The 23440-nt window shown below is 41.0% G+C and overlaps 1 protein-coding gene across 5 annotated transcripts in view; it reads left to right on the forward strand.

The window, feature by feature from the left end:
• The window catches only part of ak1 (adenylate kinase 1), a 61912-nt gene extending 40572 nt beyond the window's left edge, over positions 1 to 21340 (forward strand). For 3 of the 5 annotated variants that reach the window (XM_031890357.1, XM_031890360.1, XM_031890359.1), the window contains 6 exons: positions 686 to 728; positions 6781 to 6816; positions 8685 to 8848; positions 11746 to 11862; positions 19938 to 20129; positions 20240 to 21340. In XM_031890357.1, coding sequence (XP_031746217.1) covers positions 686 to 728; positions 6781 to 6816; positions 8685 to 8848; positions 11746 to 11862; positions 19938 to 20129; positions 20240 to 20308 — 621 coding nt within the window. In that variant the 3' untranslated portion in view covers positions 20309 to 21340. Of the gene's footprint in view, positions 1 to 685; positions 729 to 4009; positions 4278 to 6780; positions 6817 to 8684; positions 8849 to 11745; positions 11863 to 19937; positions 20130 to 20239 lie in introns of those variants that run through there. The other 2 variants (NM_001006816.2, XM_031890358.1) reach the window with 2 other exon arrangements.
• The last annotated feature ends 2100 nt before the right edge of the window (positions 21341 to 23440 follow it).

The following is a 23440-nucleotide window of genomic DNA, read 5'->3' on the forward strand; positions in this document are numbered from 1 at the left end:
TTTCAAATCGCACACAGACCCTTTTCTGACTGACGGCAATACTTCTGCTATCAGTTAAGGTGACTCTCAAGGAGATAAGTTATCTTTTCTTAAGGACAGAGGCCAGTAAACCTACTGAATTACCTTTACCTTTAGGGCTCTGGCACACGGGAAGATTAGTCGCCCGCAACAAATCTCTCTTGTCACGGGCGACTAATCTCCCCGAACTACCATCCCACCGGCGAACATGTAAGTCGCCGGTGGGATGGTACACGCTGCGCAGGGGATTTTGGCAAATCGCCGAAGTTGCCTTGCGAGGCATTTTCGATGATTTGCCGAAATCACGCCACCGCGTGTGCCATCCCACTGGCGACTTACATGTTCGCCGGTGGGATGGCAACTGATGGCAACTTGGGGAGATTAGTCTCCCCGTGTGCCAGAGCCCTAAGGAGAAAAATACAACTCAAATACAAAAGATCACATGTATTGTGCACATGTATATATTTACATAAAGACTTCATAAAGTTATGGGAAATATACATATGTTGTTCTGCATTGTACAACCATCACAAAAACTACAACCATTAGGTTGATGGAATTCAGCCCAACATATGCCCTGCCCTGTTCCCCTTCCATGTGAATAGAATTTACATCAATGCCGCCAAAAGTTATGGAGTGTGTTCTGACCTGGCGTTTTCTCTTCCAGGAGATAGAGGTAGTCTTTTCCCCAGAACACACAGAAATGGCAGGTAAGACCATCATTCTAATTTTACGTTTGTCGCTGTCTGTGCCATGTTTTTTTCCAGTTAGTAATTCTTAATGTAGCCCTACAGTCAACTATATGAAGGTTTGCAGAGAGGCTTGTCATACGCTCTGCATCCATTTAGTGCTGTATGTCTAGGGAGGTCTTCAAAAGTGTAGGTGCACGATCCTCCAAAGTATCTAGTTAATTCCCCCCTAATTAACATTGGGTCTAAGGTCTACATACTGGGCAAATCTGGTAGTTAAAAGTTCTGGTAATTAAAAGTTACCAGGAGCAGCTTTTTGCCACCCCTGGTAACCTACAAAGTGCTGACACCTTAGGCAAGAATTTTAACTTGCCTCATGGCAGAAGTGATCTTTAAGGCTAATGCCACAACATCTAATTTAAACTAATAACACATTAGGCTGTTTCTCCACCTGTATAAAAAACTACGGTGGAGAAAAAAGTGATCTGCCCCCTGCGCTATGTAGTGTAAGTAAATGGGAATAGAGCAGCTTAGGGCACACGGGGAGATTAGTCGCAACTTCAGGAAATAGTAGCAATGCTTATGCCATCCCATGTGTCTTCACCCTTATATGCAGGTGGAGAAACAGCCTGGTGTGGCATTAGGGTGAAGACACATGGAGCTACTAGAAGCAGCTACTTGCTGATGATTTATTGATAACTGTCTCTACATGTGTTTTAGCAGAGGCAATTCTCAATATTGTTTATGGCAGGGAATGTTCTGGTGTTTAGTAGCTGTGACAAATAGCTGCTTCTAAGTAGCTCTGTGTGTCTTCACCCTTAGCCTAAAGGTGACACTCATATAACTTAATGTGGATTTGCGGGAGTGCTTTTCTGAGAGCACTTTTGCAATTCTTGGATTTCAATTCCTGGCAGTTTTTACACTACAAATATCATGAATGTGTAACAAGTGTACCCCCTGCTGCTCTGTCCAGACAAACTGAGTAAAGGTGGCCAATCACGTTCAGATTTTAGTCTTTTTCCAACGAAGTTCTACGCCCAGACAGAACAGCAGGGGGTTCTTCTAAACAATTATACATTAATTATGGGTGATTATACAGTATATCTCCTTTAGTATACTGATCTTGGTAGTTAGACCATTGGTTAAAGAAACATATGACCCAGTACAGGAAACACCAGTTTTACTACTGCGGGTCAGTACTAAATTATATTTTAATTACTTCTATACACTTACATTTTGATGTTATTGTTCTTTTAAGGAGGGCAGTAATGTCACCTAATGGTACGCCCCACTATTTACTCCCGCATACTTATTAACCTGGGGCTTATTTACAAATGAAACGAGTTTAGAGCTCAATACATAAAAACTCACCCACATTCTGTTCATTCCTATCGGTTTTTTAGAAGCGTATTTATCAATGGGTGAAAGGTCACCAAGAAAGTTTAAAGGGATACTGTCATGATTTCCATGGTATATTTTGATTTCTAAATTACCGTACACTGTTTAAATAGCATATAATTCACTTTACCAATGTTATTCTTAAACCAACAAATGTATTTTTTTAGCTGTAATATTGGTGTGTAGGCTGCCATCTCAGTGCATTGTGCCTGAGTCTGAGCTGATTTCAATGCAGGATTCTGCTGGAGAAGCTCTATTGACAAATGCATTTTGAAAAAAAAAATGTGTTACCATGACAGTATTCCTTTAACCAAAAAGTGCACCATCCATATTTCTGGTGCTATTTTAAATCCTGGCATGCCATGCAATTTTCTCAGTGCCACTTCCAGATCTGGCTGCTTCCTTGTAATGTCTGTTACAGAGTAATTACACAGCATAGTTTTTTAGATAAGAGAGCTAAGTAAAGCCCCCCATACACGGGCCGATAGAAACTGCCGATATCGGTCCCTTGGACCGACTCGGCAGCTTATCGGCCCATGTAGGGGCAGAAACGAGGGGCCTGGCCAGCTATCAGTCGGCCAGGTTAGAAAATCCAGTCGGATCGGGGACCGCATCGGCTCATTGATGCGGTCCCCAAACCGACTGCCCCATTGCCGCGTGTAGAATTCGATCGTTTGGCCCCAGGGCCAAACGATCGAGTTCACCTACATGCCTCCCCGATATCGCCACCCGTAGGTGGGGATATCGGGTGAAGATCCGCTCTCTTGGCGACATCGCCAAGCGAGCGGATCTGCCCGTGTATGGCCAGCTTTAGGCCAAGAAAACTATCCAATGGAAAATGTAAATTCATGTACCAATTACAATAGCGTAAAAAATAAATAAAAGACTATATCTACAGTGTAAAGCCATCTCAACACTTTAGAACTGGCTCTGGCCTGTTTTTAATCCCCAATCCTGTCTCATATATACACTTACATATATATATATACTTGTTTAAAGGAATGTTCACCTTTATATTAACTTTACTATTTTGAAATGAATCTAGTGCTCTGCATCACCTTGTATGATTTCCCTATCTCTTTTCTGCTATTTTTATTTTTAATTATTTTTCTCTCAGTTCGTGCCCAATCTTATTCATCATCCAACTCAATGGCTGCTGAAATTCAAAACCCTGCAGACCAAAATATATACTGAATTAAAAAAAAATAAAAAAGGAAGTTTAATTGCAAATCGCTGTACAATACAAACAGCTCTCTACACCATGCAAAAAGTACATTTTGAGTGATATACCCCATTAAATCACCTCTTTTATGTGTCTTGGATATATTTTCAAGTTGTCCTGCATCTATTTAAATGATTGGTTCATGTCAGTTTTAGAGCTCCAATTAAATAAAAAATTTTGAACTGTCATAAAAATGTTTTATGAAACTGGTGCGGCTGGGTTCCCTCCTTAGAATGCACCCATCTCTATTTATAGAGGAGGCTACATTTAGATTCAGCATATGCTTCAATTTAGCTGACCACATAGAATGAAGCTGGCCTTTAACTCCACACAGAGAGGCACAGGAAGGTTTGGGATTTGCTTTTGGAAACGGTTTAGGGTTTTTGGGATTTGTAGTTCAGAAACAGCTAAAAAACTCTTTAGACTCTATTTGTAATAGGAGTTTTGAAAGTAATTCAGTCAAGCCTTGTAATCACTCTGTGTTGGGCTGTAGAAAGAAAGAAGGTGCCTGCAGGAAATCCCCTGCCCTAGGCCAATAGTGACAAGTAAATTCAGCCCCCCCCCCCAAGTAAATTCCTGACAGTGTCCCAGTTTTGTTTAGCTTTGTCCGGGGTTACAGTCGAGAAGGGTGTATGTAGTTGTCTCCATGTGAACAGGCACAGTGCCACTCACCACAAACCAGCCCTAGTCACAACCAGGGAAACACACAGAGTGAAAATTCTTTCATAAGAACTCAACAGCACTGTTACTATCAGGGGGCTGAGAAGTCAGGGGAGTGTTTGGAAGATTTCCTAGGCAAAGTGATGGCGCCAGTTACCAAAGAAAGTACCCTCTGAGCTACCAAAGAAAGAGAAAGTGTCATAAAGATAATAACAAAGCCAAGAAAAAAATGGGATCTGGCTGTAGTCGCAGGAGCAACTCTAAAACAGGACCAGCTAAAGAGAACTCAGGTAACTGGCCACAAAGCAGTATAGCTGACTTTTAGTATATAATAGAATGGATTTTTAAACGAGTCTTCCCTTTTTATAGCTTTTATTTTTTTATTCCTCTTCTGCCGACAAGAATGTAAATCGCCGGTGGGATGGCGTAAGTGTCACTTCCCGAAGTCGGCCAAAGCTGCCTCTCAAGGAAACTTCAGACGACTTCGGAAAACCAAAGCGATTTATATTCTTTTCATTTGGATGGCATTTCAGGGAGATTAGTCTCCCACAATATCGAAGATGTATTGCGGGCAACTAATCTCCCCATGTTCTACTACCCTAAGCCTAAACTTAGGACAACTTAGGCAAATCGCGGCGCTGCATATGCCATCCCACCGGCAATTTACATTCTAGCCAGTGGGATGGCATTGCGGGGAGATTAGTCGCCCACGACAACGAAGATTTGTCACACGGCGACTAATCTCCCCGTGTCACTGTCCTAAAGCTAATGTCCCACGGAGAGATTAGTTGCTTCGATTTTTAAAAAGTGAGTTCCAGCGTTGGTCTTTTCCTAACAAGCGATTACTAGAGATTTCAACAACAGAACAATTCTATTTCTGACAAATTCCCCGGGGTAAAGGGGAAATCTGCATACAATCCCTTCCCACCCAATGGGGCTCATATATCAACACTGGGCAAATTTGCCCGTGGGCAGTAACCAATGGCAACCAATCGGTAATTTGCTTTTTTCAGCCAGTTGCAGGTAGAACAATGAATGCAACAATTTGATTGCCATGGGTTACTGCCAATGGGCAATTTTGCCCAGTGTTGATAAATGACCCCCAATGGGTTTTCCTTTCAGTGATTCCAATATATTTGAATGGCAATGCTTTTTTTGTAACATCGCTCAAAAAAGGGTCTGCTGCTACTAGTAGTGCTGTGTGTCTTCCCCCTAGGCTAATGTCCCACTGAGAGATTAGTCGCTACAGTTTTTAAAAAGTTGCTCGTTTTGTCTCTAAATAAAGAACAATATGAATCTCCACTACCTAAACCGACGATACTACTTTGAATCACATATCACTCCGAATCGCTATGAGACCCTTTTTTGAGCGATGTTACAAAAAAAGCATTGCCATGCAAAACTATTGGAATCGCTGAAAGGAAAACCCATTAGCAGTAAGTCGCAGTGATTATATGCACATTTCTCCATTATATAAATGGAGTGAAATAGCTGTTTATAATGGGATTCCCTTGGTATTTACACTGGTAGTTGTCACTAGATGGGGTTACCATAGGCTTTAGATATAATGGCTATCACCTTTAGATGCATTGTTCATGGTGGGATTAGGATACAGGATTAAGGGATTTACATGTACTACAGGTTGTGGAATTTAGCGGTCACTGGGGGTCATTTATCAACAGTGGGCAAGTTTGCCCGTAGGCAGTAATCCATGGCAACCTATCAAATTGTTACACTCATTGTTCTACCTGCAGCTGGCTGAAAAAAGGTAAACACTGATTGGTTGCTATGGGTTACTGCCCATGGGCAAATTTGCCCACTTTTAATAAATGAGCCTCTCTGACTTGTGCATACACTGTGTTGGTTTTCATGGTATTTAGTTATGGCTGCCATGTTATACAAGCAAGCTAAGTTTGGATTTGTCTCTTTTCTCCTATCCTTTTGGTAGCCCTACTCTTTGTGAAATAAAGATACAATCAATGCTTCCCTATAGAGGAAGCACCAAAGCCATTAGTAGTATGAACATTTTCAACTGCTGGCTGGAAGGGATCTTCTACTAACGCATAGGCTGGAAGGTGCAGCTTCCTATGTGTCAAGCAAGACCCAACACACTGACACATTATAGGATAAGTAAACACTGAAAAAATTATGTTTAATAGCTCAGGGTGCTTTTCTACACACTTTTGCAATTTACATCTATTGTTTATTTTTTCCGTTTTAGAACTATTTAAGTTTTTATCAACTGCTAATATAATGAATTTTGTAACAATAGCACCACCTGCTGGTCATTTCCTGTAACAGTACAGTCAGACAGAGAAGTGTTCTAAAGTGGCTCTGCTCAGGAAAGAGATTAGATTCCTCAGATGCCTTTTACCATCTCTTTTCTGAGCAACATCAGAACACTTCTCTGTTTTCCTTCTGAAGTTGTATCCAACCTGTACATTTACAGAACTGACCAGCAGGTGGCCCTGTTACAAAAACCATTATATTGGCAGTTATAAACTTGAATAGGTCTAAAACTGAAAAAGAAATAATGAATGTAACAGTACATGCAAAAGTACTCAGAAAAGAACCCTGAGCAATTCAAGTTCACTTACAGTATGCTTCCATAAGCTGAAAGCACATTCTGCATGGATAAATATATGGTGTGCTTAAAAATCACTAAAACATAAAAAGACATAACAGTGCAAGCTAGGGTTTTTATTTTAAAGCATGGGTGGAAGTATAAAAGGATTTCTCTTCCATCTTGCTCCTATGGAATAATAACTCATCCCTTTATTTTTGCTTTTGCAGATAAACTTAAAAACAGCAAAATCATCTTCGTGGTGGGTAAGTGTTGGCTTTACATATTGCTAAATAACTTTGATTGAAAAACAAATTTAAATAAAATCATTCAGAGTATTTATTTTTTTTCTAGTTTTCTATGTATTAGAAGTTTTTACGCTACTAACATGCTGAGTTTGAAACAAATTGAGTTAGTGAGCAAATAAAAGTCTTGTGATGTTGCTCTGCTCAGAAAATGAAGATAGTGAGCAGAGAAAAGTTTGATGTTTCTACCGTCAGTTCCAAGCACAGTGATATCACAAAACTTTCTTTAGGTCACTAACTTAACTTCCTGGCCAAGACTGTGACTGGTTGGCCAAATGGAACAGCAGGTGGTGATGTTGTTGTAAATTCATTTTATTAGCAGTGTACCGAACCCAGCTGGCTTGGCCTGCCCCCCTCCCCTCCCCCTCCCACGGGCGTGCGCACATGCACAAGCGTGCGCTCTTATGCATGCACATACACACTTGGGGGGGCGGGATGTGCTATGGGGGTAAGGGCACGGAAAATGGGGTAAGTGAAAGAAGAGGTAGCTGCCTGGCACTCACCCACTGTTGCGCCCTAGGCAGGTGCCTCTTCTGCCTATCCCTAGTTCCGGCCCTGGATATCAGAATAGCACTCAATAGTAAGAAATCCAAGTCCGGCTTGGGACTCCTCCAGTTACATGGGAGTAGGAGAAACAATAGGTTACCTGAAAGCAGTTCTAATGTGTAGCGGTGGCTCCTTCTGAAAGTTCAGACTCAGGCACAATGCACTGACATTACAACTAAAAAAAACACATTTGTTGTTTCAAAAATAAAATTTTAAATGGCAGAGTAAATTATTTGCTATGTAAACAGTGTAATTCATAAATAAAAAGTACCCCATAAAAATCACGACAGTATTCCTTTATATGTTATGTTTTACTACAGAGTGGCTATCCAATTGGAGGGCCGCAGGCAAGATGAGATGTTTATGTGGCTTGTATTTTGCTCAAGGGCACCATAGACAATTTAATATAATGTTGCCCTCAACACACGGTTTGAGAAATAACTGTCCCTCTGCATGTTAAAAGTTGGATCAAGACAAAACAGACTATTCCAATACTGTCCTCTAGATGGCACCCTCTGACTTCAAATCAAGTTTACTAAATCCTGCAAATAAAAGAAATTCACCATATCCACGTGTCAAATGCATTCACTGAAGTAATTCCAATACAATGCTAATTATAGTTACACAAAAATATATGTAGTCAGTGCCGCCATCGGTGGGGGGGGGGGTACAGTTGTGCCGGGCCAAGTGAAATTTTTAAGAGGGCCCGGTCGTGTCGCAAAACGTTGCAAATAAATTTGCTTTAAAACGTACACAGTTTATGTAACTGTAACCACAAAAACTGCCTAGAAACTTACATCAAGCTAAAGACAATGCAGAGAAGCTTAACGGGGCAGGCAGGGGCAAAATCTACCAACCACCAATGATTTAAAAAATGTTAGACAAATTCCACTGACCCACAATGAACTAACTGGCTTATCACTAATTATAATGAACTATTTATATAAACCACTTATTATAGAGTAACACTAGCTGTTGATATTGCGATCGGTTTAGTGAATGATATGAGTGTCTCCTACATGAACATTCAGCAGTGGGAATTACTGGTTACTGGGCCCCACAGCAACATCAATGGGCCCCAATACTAACGCAATTTACCTAACTTATGCAGAAACTTCCATTACTTTCAAAGAAACTTACGTAAGTTACATGTAAACTCAAGTGACCCCCAATTAAATACTGAAACAAAATTATTTATTTTCAAGAAACGTTATATAGTTATAGTATAGATGTCTGTTATCTGGAACCAGTTATCTGACTGTATTGTGCTGGGGAAATCATAGGTGGACCAGGCTCTGGCAAGGGGACACAATGTGAGAAAATTGTGCACCAATATGGCTACACTCACCTGTCTACTGGAGACCTGCTGAGGGCAGAGGTGTCATCTGGATCAGAACGGGGGAAGCACCTATCCGCCATCATGGAGAAAGGAGAGCTGGTACCATTGGTAAGAAGTCTATGGGCTTTATCAAGTTTAGCTTTCAAGTAGCATCTTCAGCAGGGTCTGTAATATATAGGAGCCTGATAGAGCAGCATGGAACCCACGACTTTCCAATAAACTAATGTTAAAAGGGAACTCCACTCAAAACAAGCTTTTTAAGACAATAATGAAACTTTGTAATTGCAGTTGAAAGCAGTTTTAGTTTATCCCTTTTTCTGTTCTCTGGTTCTAGTAGCAGAAGTGAGCTCTCCTCTAGGTCTGTTCATCAGCTGGCTTCTGCTACATTGTTGCAGGAGTCAGAAACTGCGATGCAGAAAATATGAGCATCCAGACAGATACTGCTTTCATTAGAAATATCATGAAAATGCGTAATGAATATACAATGGAAAATTGCTTAGCATTTAGTCATCTTATTTATGTGGCATGGACCTTTAAACACACTGCGTGCTATATTTTTATTTAATGACATAGTAGTAATGTTTGACATTGTGGGTAATGGTACATGGGACAATGGCCAGTATTTTGCTGTCCGCCAAATTTCCAACTTGCACTTGCCCCTCCATTGGCCCTGAATGGTAATTGTCTGGACCCTGCTCTTTCATTCAGCGGGTCAGGTATTCATTGATAGAACTAATCATTTCTGAGCAATAATAGTTTGAACTGTGAGTGCACCAGCAGGGTCTGGGGCAATTGACATTCAGTCCAATATAAGGGCAGTTAAGAGCCATGCGGCAGCCTCTTGCCAAGCTGGATATTGCACAAGTGGTAAAAAAACTGGCAATAACCTACTGTGCCATTGTCCTTCCCCTTGCATATACACATATATGTGACTTGAATACTTATCCCACCTGATGTTTGGCTTTAATGACAAATGAGTGCATATATATAGCCTTAAGCTGGACCTACACACACTGATATTATTGTACAAAATGAGGTATTAGGTCGTCTCGTTGATTGGGCAGGACAGACGATTTTGATCGGGCGCCTTCAAAGGCATGCGTTTAGGGCTGAATCGTAGAGGGTAGAAGGTAGAATTCCTATTGTTTCTACCGTTATATCTGACAATTTAACCCTGAACATTAGTGAAAACATTGTAATTGTAACGTGTATGGAAAGATCGGAATTGTAACGTGTATGGCCACCTTTATATGGAAGAAAATCTAACAAAGTGAAAATGTTTCCTTTGTATACAGAACAGGAAAGATTGTAATTGTAATGTGTATGGCAACCTTTATATGGAAGAAAATCTAACAAAGTGAAAATGTTTCCTTTGTATACAATTCTGTGGGCCCTGTTATGCAGACAAACAGAATTATTTATATGTATGGTGCCGGCATCACATGTAGCAAAGAGCACTGTAACAATGACATCACATAAGAATAATCACAAACATCAATTTTAGACAAAGAAACAATAGGGAGGAAAGTGCTAATAGCAGACTAAATAGGGACAGAAAGATAAGGCATTGCAGAATGGTGAGCGAGCAGAAATCTGTTTTTTTGGATATCCAGGGCAAGTACATTTGTAAGGAAGTGTATAATGTAGGGAGAAAGGGAATCAGGCGGCATGAAGAGACTGGGAATGGTTAGTGGCGTATAATCTAATGGAGACATTTCCATATCAGTGATATAGAAGAGACTGGGAATGGTTAGTGGTGTATAATCTAATGGAGACATTTCCATATCAGTGATATAGATTTGGCCAGTACTGAATCATTTTGTGTTGCTGTAAGGGCAAGGACAAACGGGGCAGATTGTCAGCCTGCGGATAAGCCTTTTGCGTTTGTTGGCTGATATCTCCTGCTTGTGTCTCCACCCGGGGCAGATTCAGTATTTCTGAGTACAGGTACAACTAGAAGAATTTTCAGTGGCAGGGGCAGATTTTTAGCCTGCACTAATCCTCAAGCTGACACTCCGCCCCGCGTGAACCGTGGCAATCCTAGGGTCGGATACCGCCCCCTCTCTCCCTCTCTGTGCTTACAGAGCAGGTCCAGAGGGGGCGCAACTAGCCAAGCCAAATTTCTGTTTTAAAAAGTGAAAATTCGGCTCTTAAAGTTTCCAGAGGTAGCTTTTTGCCGCCCCTGGTAACTGGCTGCTCCCCGGCACCCTAATGGCAGGAGCGGGCCCTGCATGTGACCTTGCCCTAAAAGGCTTTCTGACTGCATGGCAGATGATTATTGTATCATAGTGGCACTGTCACACAACACCCATCTGAATGATGTTACAAAACACACATTATTTGTAATCAGGAGACACTACAACATGGCAGCTGTCTCCTTTATGTGACAAAAATGGTACTAAATGAACTTTCCAAATCCAATGGAGGAGCTTGTGAACTCCAGCTGCAAGATGTAACACAGCAATTGCCATTATTCTTAACAATGCAGTGTTTTCCCCCATAATTCCAGCATAATTACCACATGAGGTTGCTGCCAATGAGTCATTAGAAACGCAGTTGCGCTTGCACTTTGACTCGAATCAAACACAATTGTGCTTAAAATTTTATGTCCAATGTCATTTTTGCCATTCATCATAAAAATGAATGAAGGCCCACCCTGACACAGGCCTTCTTTTACTGCCCCCCCCTTGCTTCCGTGACTGCAGATAGGTGTTTCAACGCGGGTTGAGTGGGGATTGCATTGCTAGTGCAGGGAGTGCAATAGCGATCTGTGTGCTGTGCGATTGAAAAATTCAAATATTGGACCTGTTCACCTTGCCTCATGGTATCAGCGTCCCTAGCCTATGGGGCATAGGATACAAACTCCTTGCAAACATTGCCCTCACTAGAATTGAATCAAGGACTCCAGTGCTCCCAACAGTCCCTGTTTCCCTAGTATGAATATTAGAAGATGTAATTTAGCAACATAAGCTTAATTTTCCTTATATTCACATTTCATTTCCTAGGACACAGTTCTGGACATGTTGAAAGAAGCCATGATTGCCAAAGCTGACACCTCCAAGGGATACCTCATAGACGGTTACCCTCGGGAGGTCAAGCAAGGAGAAGAATTTGAGAAGAAGGCAAGTACCATGTAACCTGACAGCTCTTTTCTCATTAATCTCTGCTTGGTTGCACGAGGATTCATGCATTGGGGGGAGTGATGATTTCTTGCCTTTGTACTTTTTGTTCACAGATTTTGCACAAAACCAAAGTATACAAGGCAATTAGAAAAATCTGATGGATAATCTGATAGATAAATGATGAGTAGCGTTAGACTTGTCTGGAAATTAGTGTTAAACGTGGCGATGATTCCCTCATTGAAAAAAAAGATCTGACATTTCCTTTTACTGTACATACAAATAAATAAGGTTGAGGAGACTGCCTCATACAGACAAAAGCAAACAAAAGGAATTCTGGGAATTAATTCCAAACTCTTAAAAAATCCCATTTACATGGGTTTATCCTATAGGCTACAGCTCACCCACTGGGTTTAAAGGAACAGTAACACCAAAAAATGAAAGTGTATAAAAGTAACTAAAATATAATGTGCTGCTGCCCTGCACTGGTAAAAGTTGTGTGTTTACTTCAGAAAGTCTACTATCATTTATATAAATAAGCTGCTATGTAGCCATGGAGGCAGCCATTCAAAGGAGAAAAGGCATAGGCACATAGCAGATAACAGATAAAACACTATTGTATTCTACAGAACTTATCTGTTATCTGCTATGTAACCTGTGCCTTTTCTCCTTTTTTCCAGCTTGAATGGCTGCCCCCGTGGCTACACAGCAGCTTATTATATAAATTATAGTAGTGTTACTGTAGCAAACACACCAGTTTTACCAGTGCAGGGCAACAGTGCATTATATTTTTATTACTTTAAAGCTCTTTCATTTTTTAGTGTTACTGTTCCTTTAAAGCAAAAGCCAGGATAATAGCCGATCAGATTCCCAACTACAGATCAGTTTCGCCTTTCTTGAGGCTCATCAGTGTAGTGCAGGGTTTTCTGATCAGGTTAGGTAGAGTCACCATGTGGTTCTACAAACAAATAAATAAGGTTGAGGAGACTGCCTCATACAGACAAAAGCAAACAAAAGGAATTATTTTGTTTGCTTTTACTGTACATGAAAGTGTACACTTTTCCTGTATGGCCACTAGAGGGAGCTGTCACACCTCTTATCTCAGCTTAGATGGCATGAGTATTTGTGAGTACAGCATTAATCTGAGATCATGTGTAACCCCTATTTGGCTGTGAAAACAGGCAACACCAGCTAGATTGGCTTTAGAGCATGGGGTACATAGGACTCTACACATCAGACGGGTTTTCGCCAAGTGGAAATATCCTTGGGATGTAGTTCAGCTACAACTGTGTGCAAAGTAATATACACCAGAAGGTTCTTTGCGGTGAAAACATAAGTCAACTGGTTTATTGTCCAAGACAATTAGTGCACAGGTTGTAGCAATACTAGGAGATAGCAGTTTAACACTCTGAGGATAGAAAGAGAGGATGTCCACCGGTTTATCCCACCTCTAATGAGTATGGGCAGGGTAAAGACACCTGACAGCACAGCACCACTATGAAGGGTAGTCTGGACAAATACCTCAGGTCCTCAGGATGTAGACCTTAGTTGTTAAGGATCCTGAACAGCCGACTATGGATCAGGGATTAGAACTAACCTGAATGTATGTATGTATATCTCTATTTATAAAGTGCTACTTATGTACGCAGCGCTGTACAGTAGAATACATTAATACAAACAGGGGGTTAAAGATAATGGATAAATACCAAGTACAACAATAAATACAAATAAATACAAGGTACAGTTGCAATAAGAGTCATAAATACAATATGAAGGAGGTCCCTGCCCCGTAGAGCTGCATCTTAACTGTGGCCCTATACTAAGGCAGCAATGCCTGTAAGGAAGGGTACTTCCCAGCTAACCTTTCCTGGTTGGAGCCAGAAACTGCTCTTTCTACCTAGCCTCTCTGCCTCACTTTCCTAGAAAGTGCTCTTTGTGTAAGATTTAAATTGTATCAGTACAGAGATTAACTGGCCCCCTGCATGGTTCACACCTCAGATTCAGGCTGTAATCCCCCTGTATTGTTTAAACATGTAATCCCCTGTACTGTTCACACTTTTTAATGTCTGCATTGTTTACACAATGCATTGTTCACACCTCAAGTTTAGGCAGTAATCACCCATATTGTTCACCTGTTCACCTGTGCCAGCATTGTGTCATTGCATGTACTGCCTGACCTATTCTGCCTGTGTGTATGGCACACACAGGCAGCATAGGGCAGACAGAGCATTGCGCACACAGACAGCATAGGGCAGGCAGAGTATGGCACACACAGGCAGCATAGGGCAGGCAGATTATGGCACACACAGGCAGCATAGGGCAGGCAGAGTATGGCACACACAGGCAGCATAGGGCAGGCAGAGTATGGCACACACAGGCAGCATAGGGCAGACAGAGCATGGAACACACAGGCAGCATAGGGCAGACAGAGTATGGCACACACAGGCAGCATAGTGTAGGCAGAGTATGGCACACACAGGCAGCATAGGGCAGGCAGCGTATGGCACACACAGGCAGCATAGGGCAGGCAGAGTATGGCACACACAGGCAGCATAGGGCAGGCAGAGTATGGCACACACAGGCAGCATAGGGCAGACAGAGCATGGAACACACAGGCAGCATAGGGCAGGCAGAGTATGGCACACACAGGCAGCATAGGGCAGGCAGAGTATGGCACACACAGGCAGCATAGGGTAGACAGAGCATGGAACACACAGGCAGCATAGGGTAGACAGAGCATGGAACACACAGGCAGCATAGGGCAGGCAGAGTATGGCACACACAGGCAGCATAGGGCAGGCAGAGTATGGCACACACAGGCAGCATAGGGCAGATAGAGCATGGAACACACAGGCAGCATAGGGCAAGCAGAGTATGGTACACACAGGCAGCATAGGACAGGCAGAGTATGGCACACACAGGCAACATAGGACAGACCGAGCATGGCACACACAGACAGCATAGGGCAGACAGAGCATGGCACACACAAGCAGCTAAGGGCAGGCAGAGTATAACACATAAAGAAAGCATAGGACATATGGCACACACAAGCAGCTAAGGGCAGGCAGAGTATAGCACATAAATAAAGCATAGGGCAGGTAGAGTATGACACACACAGGCAGCATAGGGTGGGCAGAGTATGGCACATACAGACAGCATAGGGCCATGTGTGCCATACTCTGCCTGCCCTATGCTGCCTGTGGGAGGTGAACCTGGCAGGGGTTTGTTCTGGGAGTTTATTAGCATTTGGAAATAGCCATTAAATGGTCCCTAAGGTGTGAAATTATGTGCTGGGGGTTGCTGTGCTATCCACATGGGAGGAGGAGGCATATGGATTTAAAGGTGTGTCTTAATATGACATAATATAATTCTTTCACATATGAATGATGGTTGATATCCCTGCAGTGAGGACCAAGCATTTGGGAATTTGCTGCGCTACCACCATTGTGATAAAATAGGTGTGGTTTGAAGTAGGTGTGGTTTTAAAAATGGCGGTGATCAAAACTGGCTTCCATTAGCGGCCCTCCACTATGTATGCTAGAGAAATTCCGGCCCTCGGCCCCACAGAAGTTGGACAGTGCTGCTCTAGGGTAAATTGGCTTACTGTTGATCCCAGGCTCAGTGAAACTTCCATCTGAGTCAACAGATACAGCCAAAGAGGAGGATCCACCCCTTTGCTCAACACTATATTAGAGGTCTACCTAGACCCAATAAGGCACATAATGCAAATGGAAAACTAGATACATGGGTCTTTGCCCAGTAACAGGATAAAGAAGGAAATGGTAGGGTTTATGGTTGAACGTGATGGACGTATGTCTTTTTTCAACCCAACTTACTATGTTATTATGTAAAACCATATGGGCATATTAACCCTATGGGTCCCTGCACATGTTTAAGAAATGGTACAAATGGGAACATGATCATGGAGCATTAGAACATTGCACATGACATGGACAGTTATACTGGCCTGTTCCCATCTAAATCATCCAAATGCTCAAGGTATTACATAAGGTATGTAAGGCAAGTGCTCTAAGCTACTGCTGGAATCATATCTTTAATACCATTGATGCATTTTCTAACCTCTGTCTGATGAAGGGGCCTGTCCCCAAAACATCATGTTTGAAATAAACACGCAAGGTTAAACCTGCTTGCAAATGACCTGTTGTGCCAGTGATTTTCTGAGAAGCTCTAACTTCTAAACAGCCACCTCAAAACCTGCCTTTTAGGCATTGGCCTCAGAGAGGTGCTCACAACAGAGGCAATGATCCTTGCCTAAATACATAGGCAGTTAAATTGGGTTTAACTACCCATGTCCCCAGGCCTATATGTAGGCTTGGTGCTGCCCTAGGCCCACAGACCTCGGTTCAACCACTTCCCTCAGCAATCTGGGCATGTGCAGGCGGTCCCGCCGTACTGACATGCGCCAATCACAGGGGAACCAGGTATAGAGGGCACGTCCCCCTCAGAATATCTGGTAGAGGACACTTTTTTTTTATATGTACCCCTAACACTGACACCCTAAGAACAACAGGCCCCTGGGTGCTTATACAGCCCTGCACATGCCCCAGCTGCTGAAGCAGTTACGTGGCCCAGAAACTTAATGTCACTGTTGCTGCTGCTGTTCTGTTATTACCTCTTTGCTTTCATTTCTGTTTTAGCCAACAGATCTGCCAAACTACAGCATAATATGGGCTATGATATAAATGTTCTAATTACTTCAGAAGAGTAGTGATGCCAAATCTGTGCCAAAACACACTGAAGTCAAGCGGCATTTTTTTTTTCCTCACAAAATGCATTAAAGTCCACGGGCATTTTACTTGCGCCAAAAATATTTGCACCGAAATGTTGCCACAGGTTTACAAATCATTCGCTGATGGTAAAATGTGGAATTTCTAATCAAAGCAGCATTACAAGACTGCTATTGACTGTGCCCAGCTGGTCCAAATGGACAGCAAGTGACGCCGTTACAGTCATTATATTAGCTGTGTAAAAACTACTAAAATCTTGTAAACTAAAATAGAAATTAAATATAAAAGTGCTCAGAAGAGCACTTGCATTGATCTATAATGTGTTTTTTTGCATATAAAAATTGCTGTTGAAAGCAGTATTTGTATTTCTGCACTCTTGGCTCTTTTGATGCAAAAATAGATATTATAATGCTATAATAGTCCTTATAGTACACTTATTCCCTTAAAAAACATGGACTGATCTCTTAAGACATATCTTATTTTCCTGTTGTGTCTTGCTTATTTTGGAATACTTCCTATGCTTTCTGTATTCCCCTATCATCACTGATGCGTCAGTCTGTCACATGGCATCCTTTGTTTTCTACAAGCAGATGCAAAACAAGGGAAATGGTGGATTCTCTTCTCACATTCTGAAATGATAGCTGTTTGGAAGATTGAAAGCATATGGCCCTGTTTCACAAGCCTTGTCCTATTTTCGCAACTAGTTAATCCCACAGGACAATTCCCTTCCTTTTCTTCATTAAATTGTGTAAGATATAATATTAATAATAATATTATTCACCCCTCTTACTAGAGTTATGGTTCTTTTGAAAATCAGACAAATAATCCACACCAGTAAGTGTATATAAAAGGGAATATATATATATATTGAATAATAAATCAAGGGATTGTTACATTATTTACAGTTGCAAATTTAGCCGGTCATTTCAGATGCCCCCTGTCCTATGGTCCAGTCCATATTTATACACCTTTTCAGCCACTGCCCCCACATACCAACTGATCAGATGGGGTTCATAAAAACCACACCTTGCCATTGTTCAGGAACTGTTGAGAAGGTTTCTTGCATACAGTACAGGTATGGGATCCCTTATCCGGAAACCCGATATCCAGAAAGCTCCGAATTACGGAAAGCCTGTCTCCCATAGACTCCATTATAAGCAAATAATTCAGATTTTAAAAATTGATTTCCTTTTTCTCTGTAAAAATAAAACAGTGCTTTGTATTTGATCCAAACTAAGATATAAGTAATCCTTACTGGATGCAAAATAATCTTATTGAGTTTAATTAATGTTTTATTGATTTTTTAATAGACTTAAGGTATGAAGATCCAAATTACAGAAAGACCCCTTATCCGGAATACTCTTGGTCCCAGGCATTCTGGATAATGGGTCCTATACCTGTACTAAGTTTTTATGGCTCCTGCGGCCAAAATACAGAAAAACACTTTTATATGGAGATTTGACTTCGGGTGTGACGTAGGCAACTGTTTTTTAAGTAATCAGTACAGCTCCCCCATACACAGTGTATAACACATAAATATGTACACATTCCCCGAAATCTAAAATGGGTAACCATGTCTTTCTACTCCAAAGTACCAAGCCACAAAGCTTTCCTACGTTTGCCTATTTTATGACATTTCCAAAAATCACCTCAAAACTTCCAATATGCAGCATCTTATTTTCTATAGGTCATTAGGTACCAAGATAAAACACCCTAAATATGAACCCCAGAGGTTTACTGAACAGTTTGATGCCCACTCTACAAAGGTTTATTAAAGCAAATGGCAATTAAGAGACCCCAAAATATTCCTTATGCACACTAATTTCATGGCTTACCTAATTCATAACCACATGGCAGTTTTATGTGGGATAGAAGCTGCAGAAATGTAGGGTGACCCCTGAAAACCATATATTTTTGGAAAGTACAGTGAAATTGTGAAAATTTGCTCCCATACGAAGGAATGGGGACCTCTCCCCACTGCTCCGTATGGGAGTTTGAAAGTTTTCCCATGCACGCTCGCGCGCGGGGGTGCGGGTGGAGGTAGGTTTGTGTTTACGCATGCACGCTCTCGCAGGGGGCGCATAATGGGGGCAGCCTCAGGTTGAAATACGGCACTGCTTTCTACACCAAAGTACCAATCTGCAAAGCTTTCCTAAAGTTTTTCTGAAAAATGCCTAAAATTGTTGCAATTTGCCACATTTATCTTACAACATTTCTTACATACAATGACACATCACCCTAAATATTAATGCCAGACATCTACTGAACAGTTTGATGCCCAATATGCAAAGATTTACCAAAGTATATGGTATACAGAAGCACCCAAACTAAAATAGTGCATATGAATTTTCTCAGCTGCCACTGAAACTCAGTTTTTGCAAAAAAAGCCCAATGACCCTGTATGCCATAATGCCCCCTAACTATACAGAGACCCCCAGAAAACCATATATTTTTGGAAATACACATTCTGACAAATCCAACATGGGTAAAGAGTCCTTTCTACACCAAAGTACCAATCAGCAAAGCTTTCCTAAAGTCAGTGGTTTCTATGACATTTCAGAAAATCCCCCCAAATAGGAACACCTAAGGTCTACTGAACAGTCTTTGGTATGTACTGACCCCAAAATGAAAATAGCGCATATGGATTTCTTGCCTGCCAACTCAGCTTTTGCACACAGAGCCCCCTGACAGCGTATTATGTGCCGTAAGACCCTGAACCAATACAGAGACCCCCAGAAAACCATATATTTTTGGAAATTACACATTCTGATGAATTCAAAATAGGTAAAGTTTTTTTTCTACTAGTACCACATGGCAAAGCTATGCTAAAAACAGATTAGGAATACTAATACAGGGATAAAAATGCAATAAAACCACAAAAATTGTGTAAATCAATGAAACAACAGCATAATTAGTGGTCAGAATAGCTGATCCAATAGTCACGCTGCCAAAATAAAGTTTTTAGGACAAAAACTAAAGACAAAGGGGTAAAAAAAATGTTCCAATAATAGTTTTTCATGGTACAATACCTTGCTATGTGCCCAACTTTGGAACACGCATAGCACCTGAACAGTTTCTTTTCTGTATGTTTTTAACTGTATTGTTAAAAGTCTGTTTTGCAGGGTGAGAAGAGTGTACTGCATTGTCTGGCTGTTTTCTTGGTTGCAGAGGTTTAGAAATGTTCTTCTGTACTAATCTGTAGGAGCTTTCTGGATACTGAGTTTATGGATAATAGATCCCAAATCTATAGCATTCTTGCTAAAATGTACTTACTGTTAGAAACGCACATATGATAGTGCTGTTGCCAACAGGATCTTTTTTGGTCAACAGATTGGGCCTCCCTCATTGCTGCTGTATATTGATGCTGGTTCAGACACTATGGTCAAGAGATTACTGAAGCGTGGGGAGACCAGTGGCCGAGCAGATGACAATGAGGCTACAATCAAAAAGCGTCTGGAGACCTATTATAAAGCTACTGAGCCAGTAATTGCCATGTATGAGGGAAGAGGCATTGTCCGAAAGGTATAAAAATTATCTTTCAATGTGTCTTTAATTTGAAAACTGCTCACTGTAAAAAGGAAGACAGGATAGCTCTGGGACAATATAAATGTCTTTCTCTTTTTTTTGTGCAGATCAATGCAGAAGGAAGCGTAGATGATGTCTTCAAACAAGTCAGCACTGCACTAGATGCCCTGAAATAAGCGTTTTATTGAGGGAAATATGTCTCATATCTGTCTTAAAGCTTCTGGTCTTTGAATTCTTTATTCTGACACATTTCATGCATTCGTGTCATGGGTTTTACCAACATTTGGGACATAAGACTTACTAGGGTTTGGTGCCTGGGGCTGGTATCGTCGGTACACAATGGTAAAAAGTCCTTTTGAGGACAGGAACGGTCAATAAACACTTTTCGCAGCTATGGAGGAGTGCAATTTTTTCTCTATTTACTACAATTAATTAATTGATGAATAACCAAGGATGATGACACAAATGTATATAGTGTGTTTGCTTTATCATATCATCAGCTGCCTTTTGTTGAGGCAAGAATGTGCTATGTTCAAAGCTTCTCACATTCATGAAATGAAATTACAGTAGGAAAGTGTTGCTTTACAATGAATAAAAGTCTACCTACATCTAGATCAGTGCTGTTGATAATGGAAGCGTGTTTTAAACACTCCCCTTTTTAAAACCACACCCATTTATATTAATGGTGGTAGCGCATAAAAAAGAAAACAAATAATTGGTGCTCACTGCAGGGATATCACCCTTTACTTATATGGGGCTTGCAGGTGTGAATACTATGAAATTTACAGGTGTGAACAATACAGGGGATTACAGCCTGAATCTGAGGTGTGAGCAATGCAGGGGGACAGTTAATCTTAGTACTGATACCATTTAAAGCTTACACAAAGGTAAGCAGTCACAGCAGCCAGACAAATGAAGAGCTACACAAGAGGGGCCAGATGCGGCCCGTGGGACGCCTGTTGGACAGCACTGATCTAGATAGCAACAGGCTACATTTCAACTTCAAACAGCAAGTCATTTTTCCAGGTTATCTATCTATCCTTGCACAGACTGCTTACACCACCACAAACTGTCAGCTACATTGTTCATCTTTTTGTCTAAAACAATTGGTCTGTGAACATGCACCACTGAATTTGATATGTACAGTTCATGTGCCTCTTTTTATTTGTCTCTATGTTTATTGGTCTTAATATAAAACACTAATTTCACCCAATTCCTCCCGCCAATTACTTGCCATGTTTCTCTGCTTCCTCATCATTATATATTGTTTATTGTTATGTGCTCACTAAATTGCTTTACACCTCTCTGTAACAAACCCATTCCCCATTAAGGATGGGAGGTGTAAAGGCGCCCTGTAGGACTGAATTTGGCATGCACCTCCAAAACTGCAAGTTTTTTGGGTTTGTGCTTAATTAAGTCCTACAGGGTGCCTTCGCTCACCTTCTTGACTCTAAATGGTAATAGGTGCAGTCCCTGTTTAATCTTTCTACCAGTTAATATTAGTGATTGTGTATTTTCACACTTGCTAAAAAAGCTGTCAACCCTAGAAACTTTTTTAGCTATGCCACTTCTGGGGAGGAGTTCCACTACTTTACAACTTTTACTGTAAACAGCCTTTTTCATCCTCGTGTCCTCTGTAAAAATTTAATAGTGTGGCCCTTATATATCCATAGTGACCATAACATTAAGCTTGTTCTTCATTGTAAACAATCCCATCTTGGCCAACCTTTCTTCATTACCAAGATCTTCCATTATCAGCTAAATCAAACTGCTATAGACTTTATTTCTTTAAGTACTAAAGACCAAGCATACTTTAGATTGGTTCTTACATGTACTTTGTAAAAGACAAGATTTGTCCACTCCTCGCATTCAATCAATGCTCGTGTTAATACAGGACACTTTCTTCCTGGTCCTTACTATTGTTAAATGGCTTTTTACACCATTTGTTCCCTTTATTCACTCACTATTGTTTGTTTCCATTGGACTACCTTTCCTAAATTGTACCCACTTTTCTTTCTACTTAAACTTAGCTCTGGCACCCCTTGCAAGTATTGTGAATACACTCACTACTGAAATGAAGGGCCCATGCCCCAAGTCAGTTGCCCAGTAAGAGAGATCGATAGTGCTCAAATTAAATATGTAACTCAACTGTTTAAGCCCTGTGCCAATTATTAACTCAATTCTGAAAAATGTACTCCCCGGACTCCCAGTCCTTGTGCATCAGGCACAGAGCCAGCAGACTCTACCACATGTAATAAAATGCACTAAGTTTGCCCAGAAGCAGTAACCCATAGCAACCAATAAGATGTTTGCTTTTAAACAGATGACCAGTAAATTCTACCTGCTGATTGGTTGCTGTGTGTTACTGCATCTGGGCAAACGTTGTGCCTTTTTTTACATAACCCCAGTAGAGTGCTGTGGAGAACAAAGTAAAACAATAAGCAAAAGAAACATAGGGCTATTTGGTCACACTAGATACAGAATGTTGAAATTTAACATTTTTTACATGCTTATATGCATTTCATGCATATGGCTTTAAATAATAGGCAAGATTTTAAACCTTCACAATCAAGTGAAGATTAGATTGCCATTTACCCCATACAATGGTAAATGTTAGTAGTAAAAGAAAAAGTAGAAGAGAATATATTTTCCAAAGTGCCCAGTCTTCGGGAGTTAAAATTTACAACCTACATAATTGTGATAGCCAGTAATATATAGTATATAATATAAATTAATAAAGATTTTGTATTGCACAGTATGGGCAGCTGTGGATAGGGCCCCACTGGTAGCATCTGACGTGTTTATGTATATTGCATAGATTCCCTGATCAGAGAGCAAGAGTCAGTCATACAAACCTCCAAAGTATATAGTGTCAATGTAGTTCTATAATCAATAAACATGAAAAAAAAAATATTTTAGGTGTCCAACAGCCCAAAATCTGCTGCATAACATAAGATTTAAACACAAATTCCCACAAATTCAAGAGGGGAAGAGAGCCCTGCCCAAAAGAGCTTACAATCTACAAGGAGAAAGGGTTGAGACACAAGGTGTGGGAATGGGCATGACCAGAGTTGTGAGAGGTGTGGCACAGGGTATTGCTAAACTAAATTAGGGTAAGCTTCTCTAAATAAATGTGTTTTTAGAGATCTCTTGAAGGCAGAGAGATTGGGAGAAAGTCTGACAGATTGTGGGAGCAAATTCCAGAGAAGGGGGGCAGCCCTTGCAAAGTCTTGAATGCGAGCGTGTGAGGAGGGAATGAGAGAGGAGTTGAGGAGCAGGTCAGTAGAGGAGCATAACAAGCGGGTTGG

This window comes from Xenopus tropicalis, chromosome 8, assembly GCF_000004195.4.
Source record: "Xenopus tropicalis strain Nigerian chromosome 8, UCB_Xtro_10.0, whole genome shotgun sequence".
Lineage (NCBI taxonomy): Eukaryota > Metazoa > Chordata > Amphibia > Anura > Pipidae > Xenopus > Xenopus tropicalis.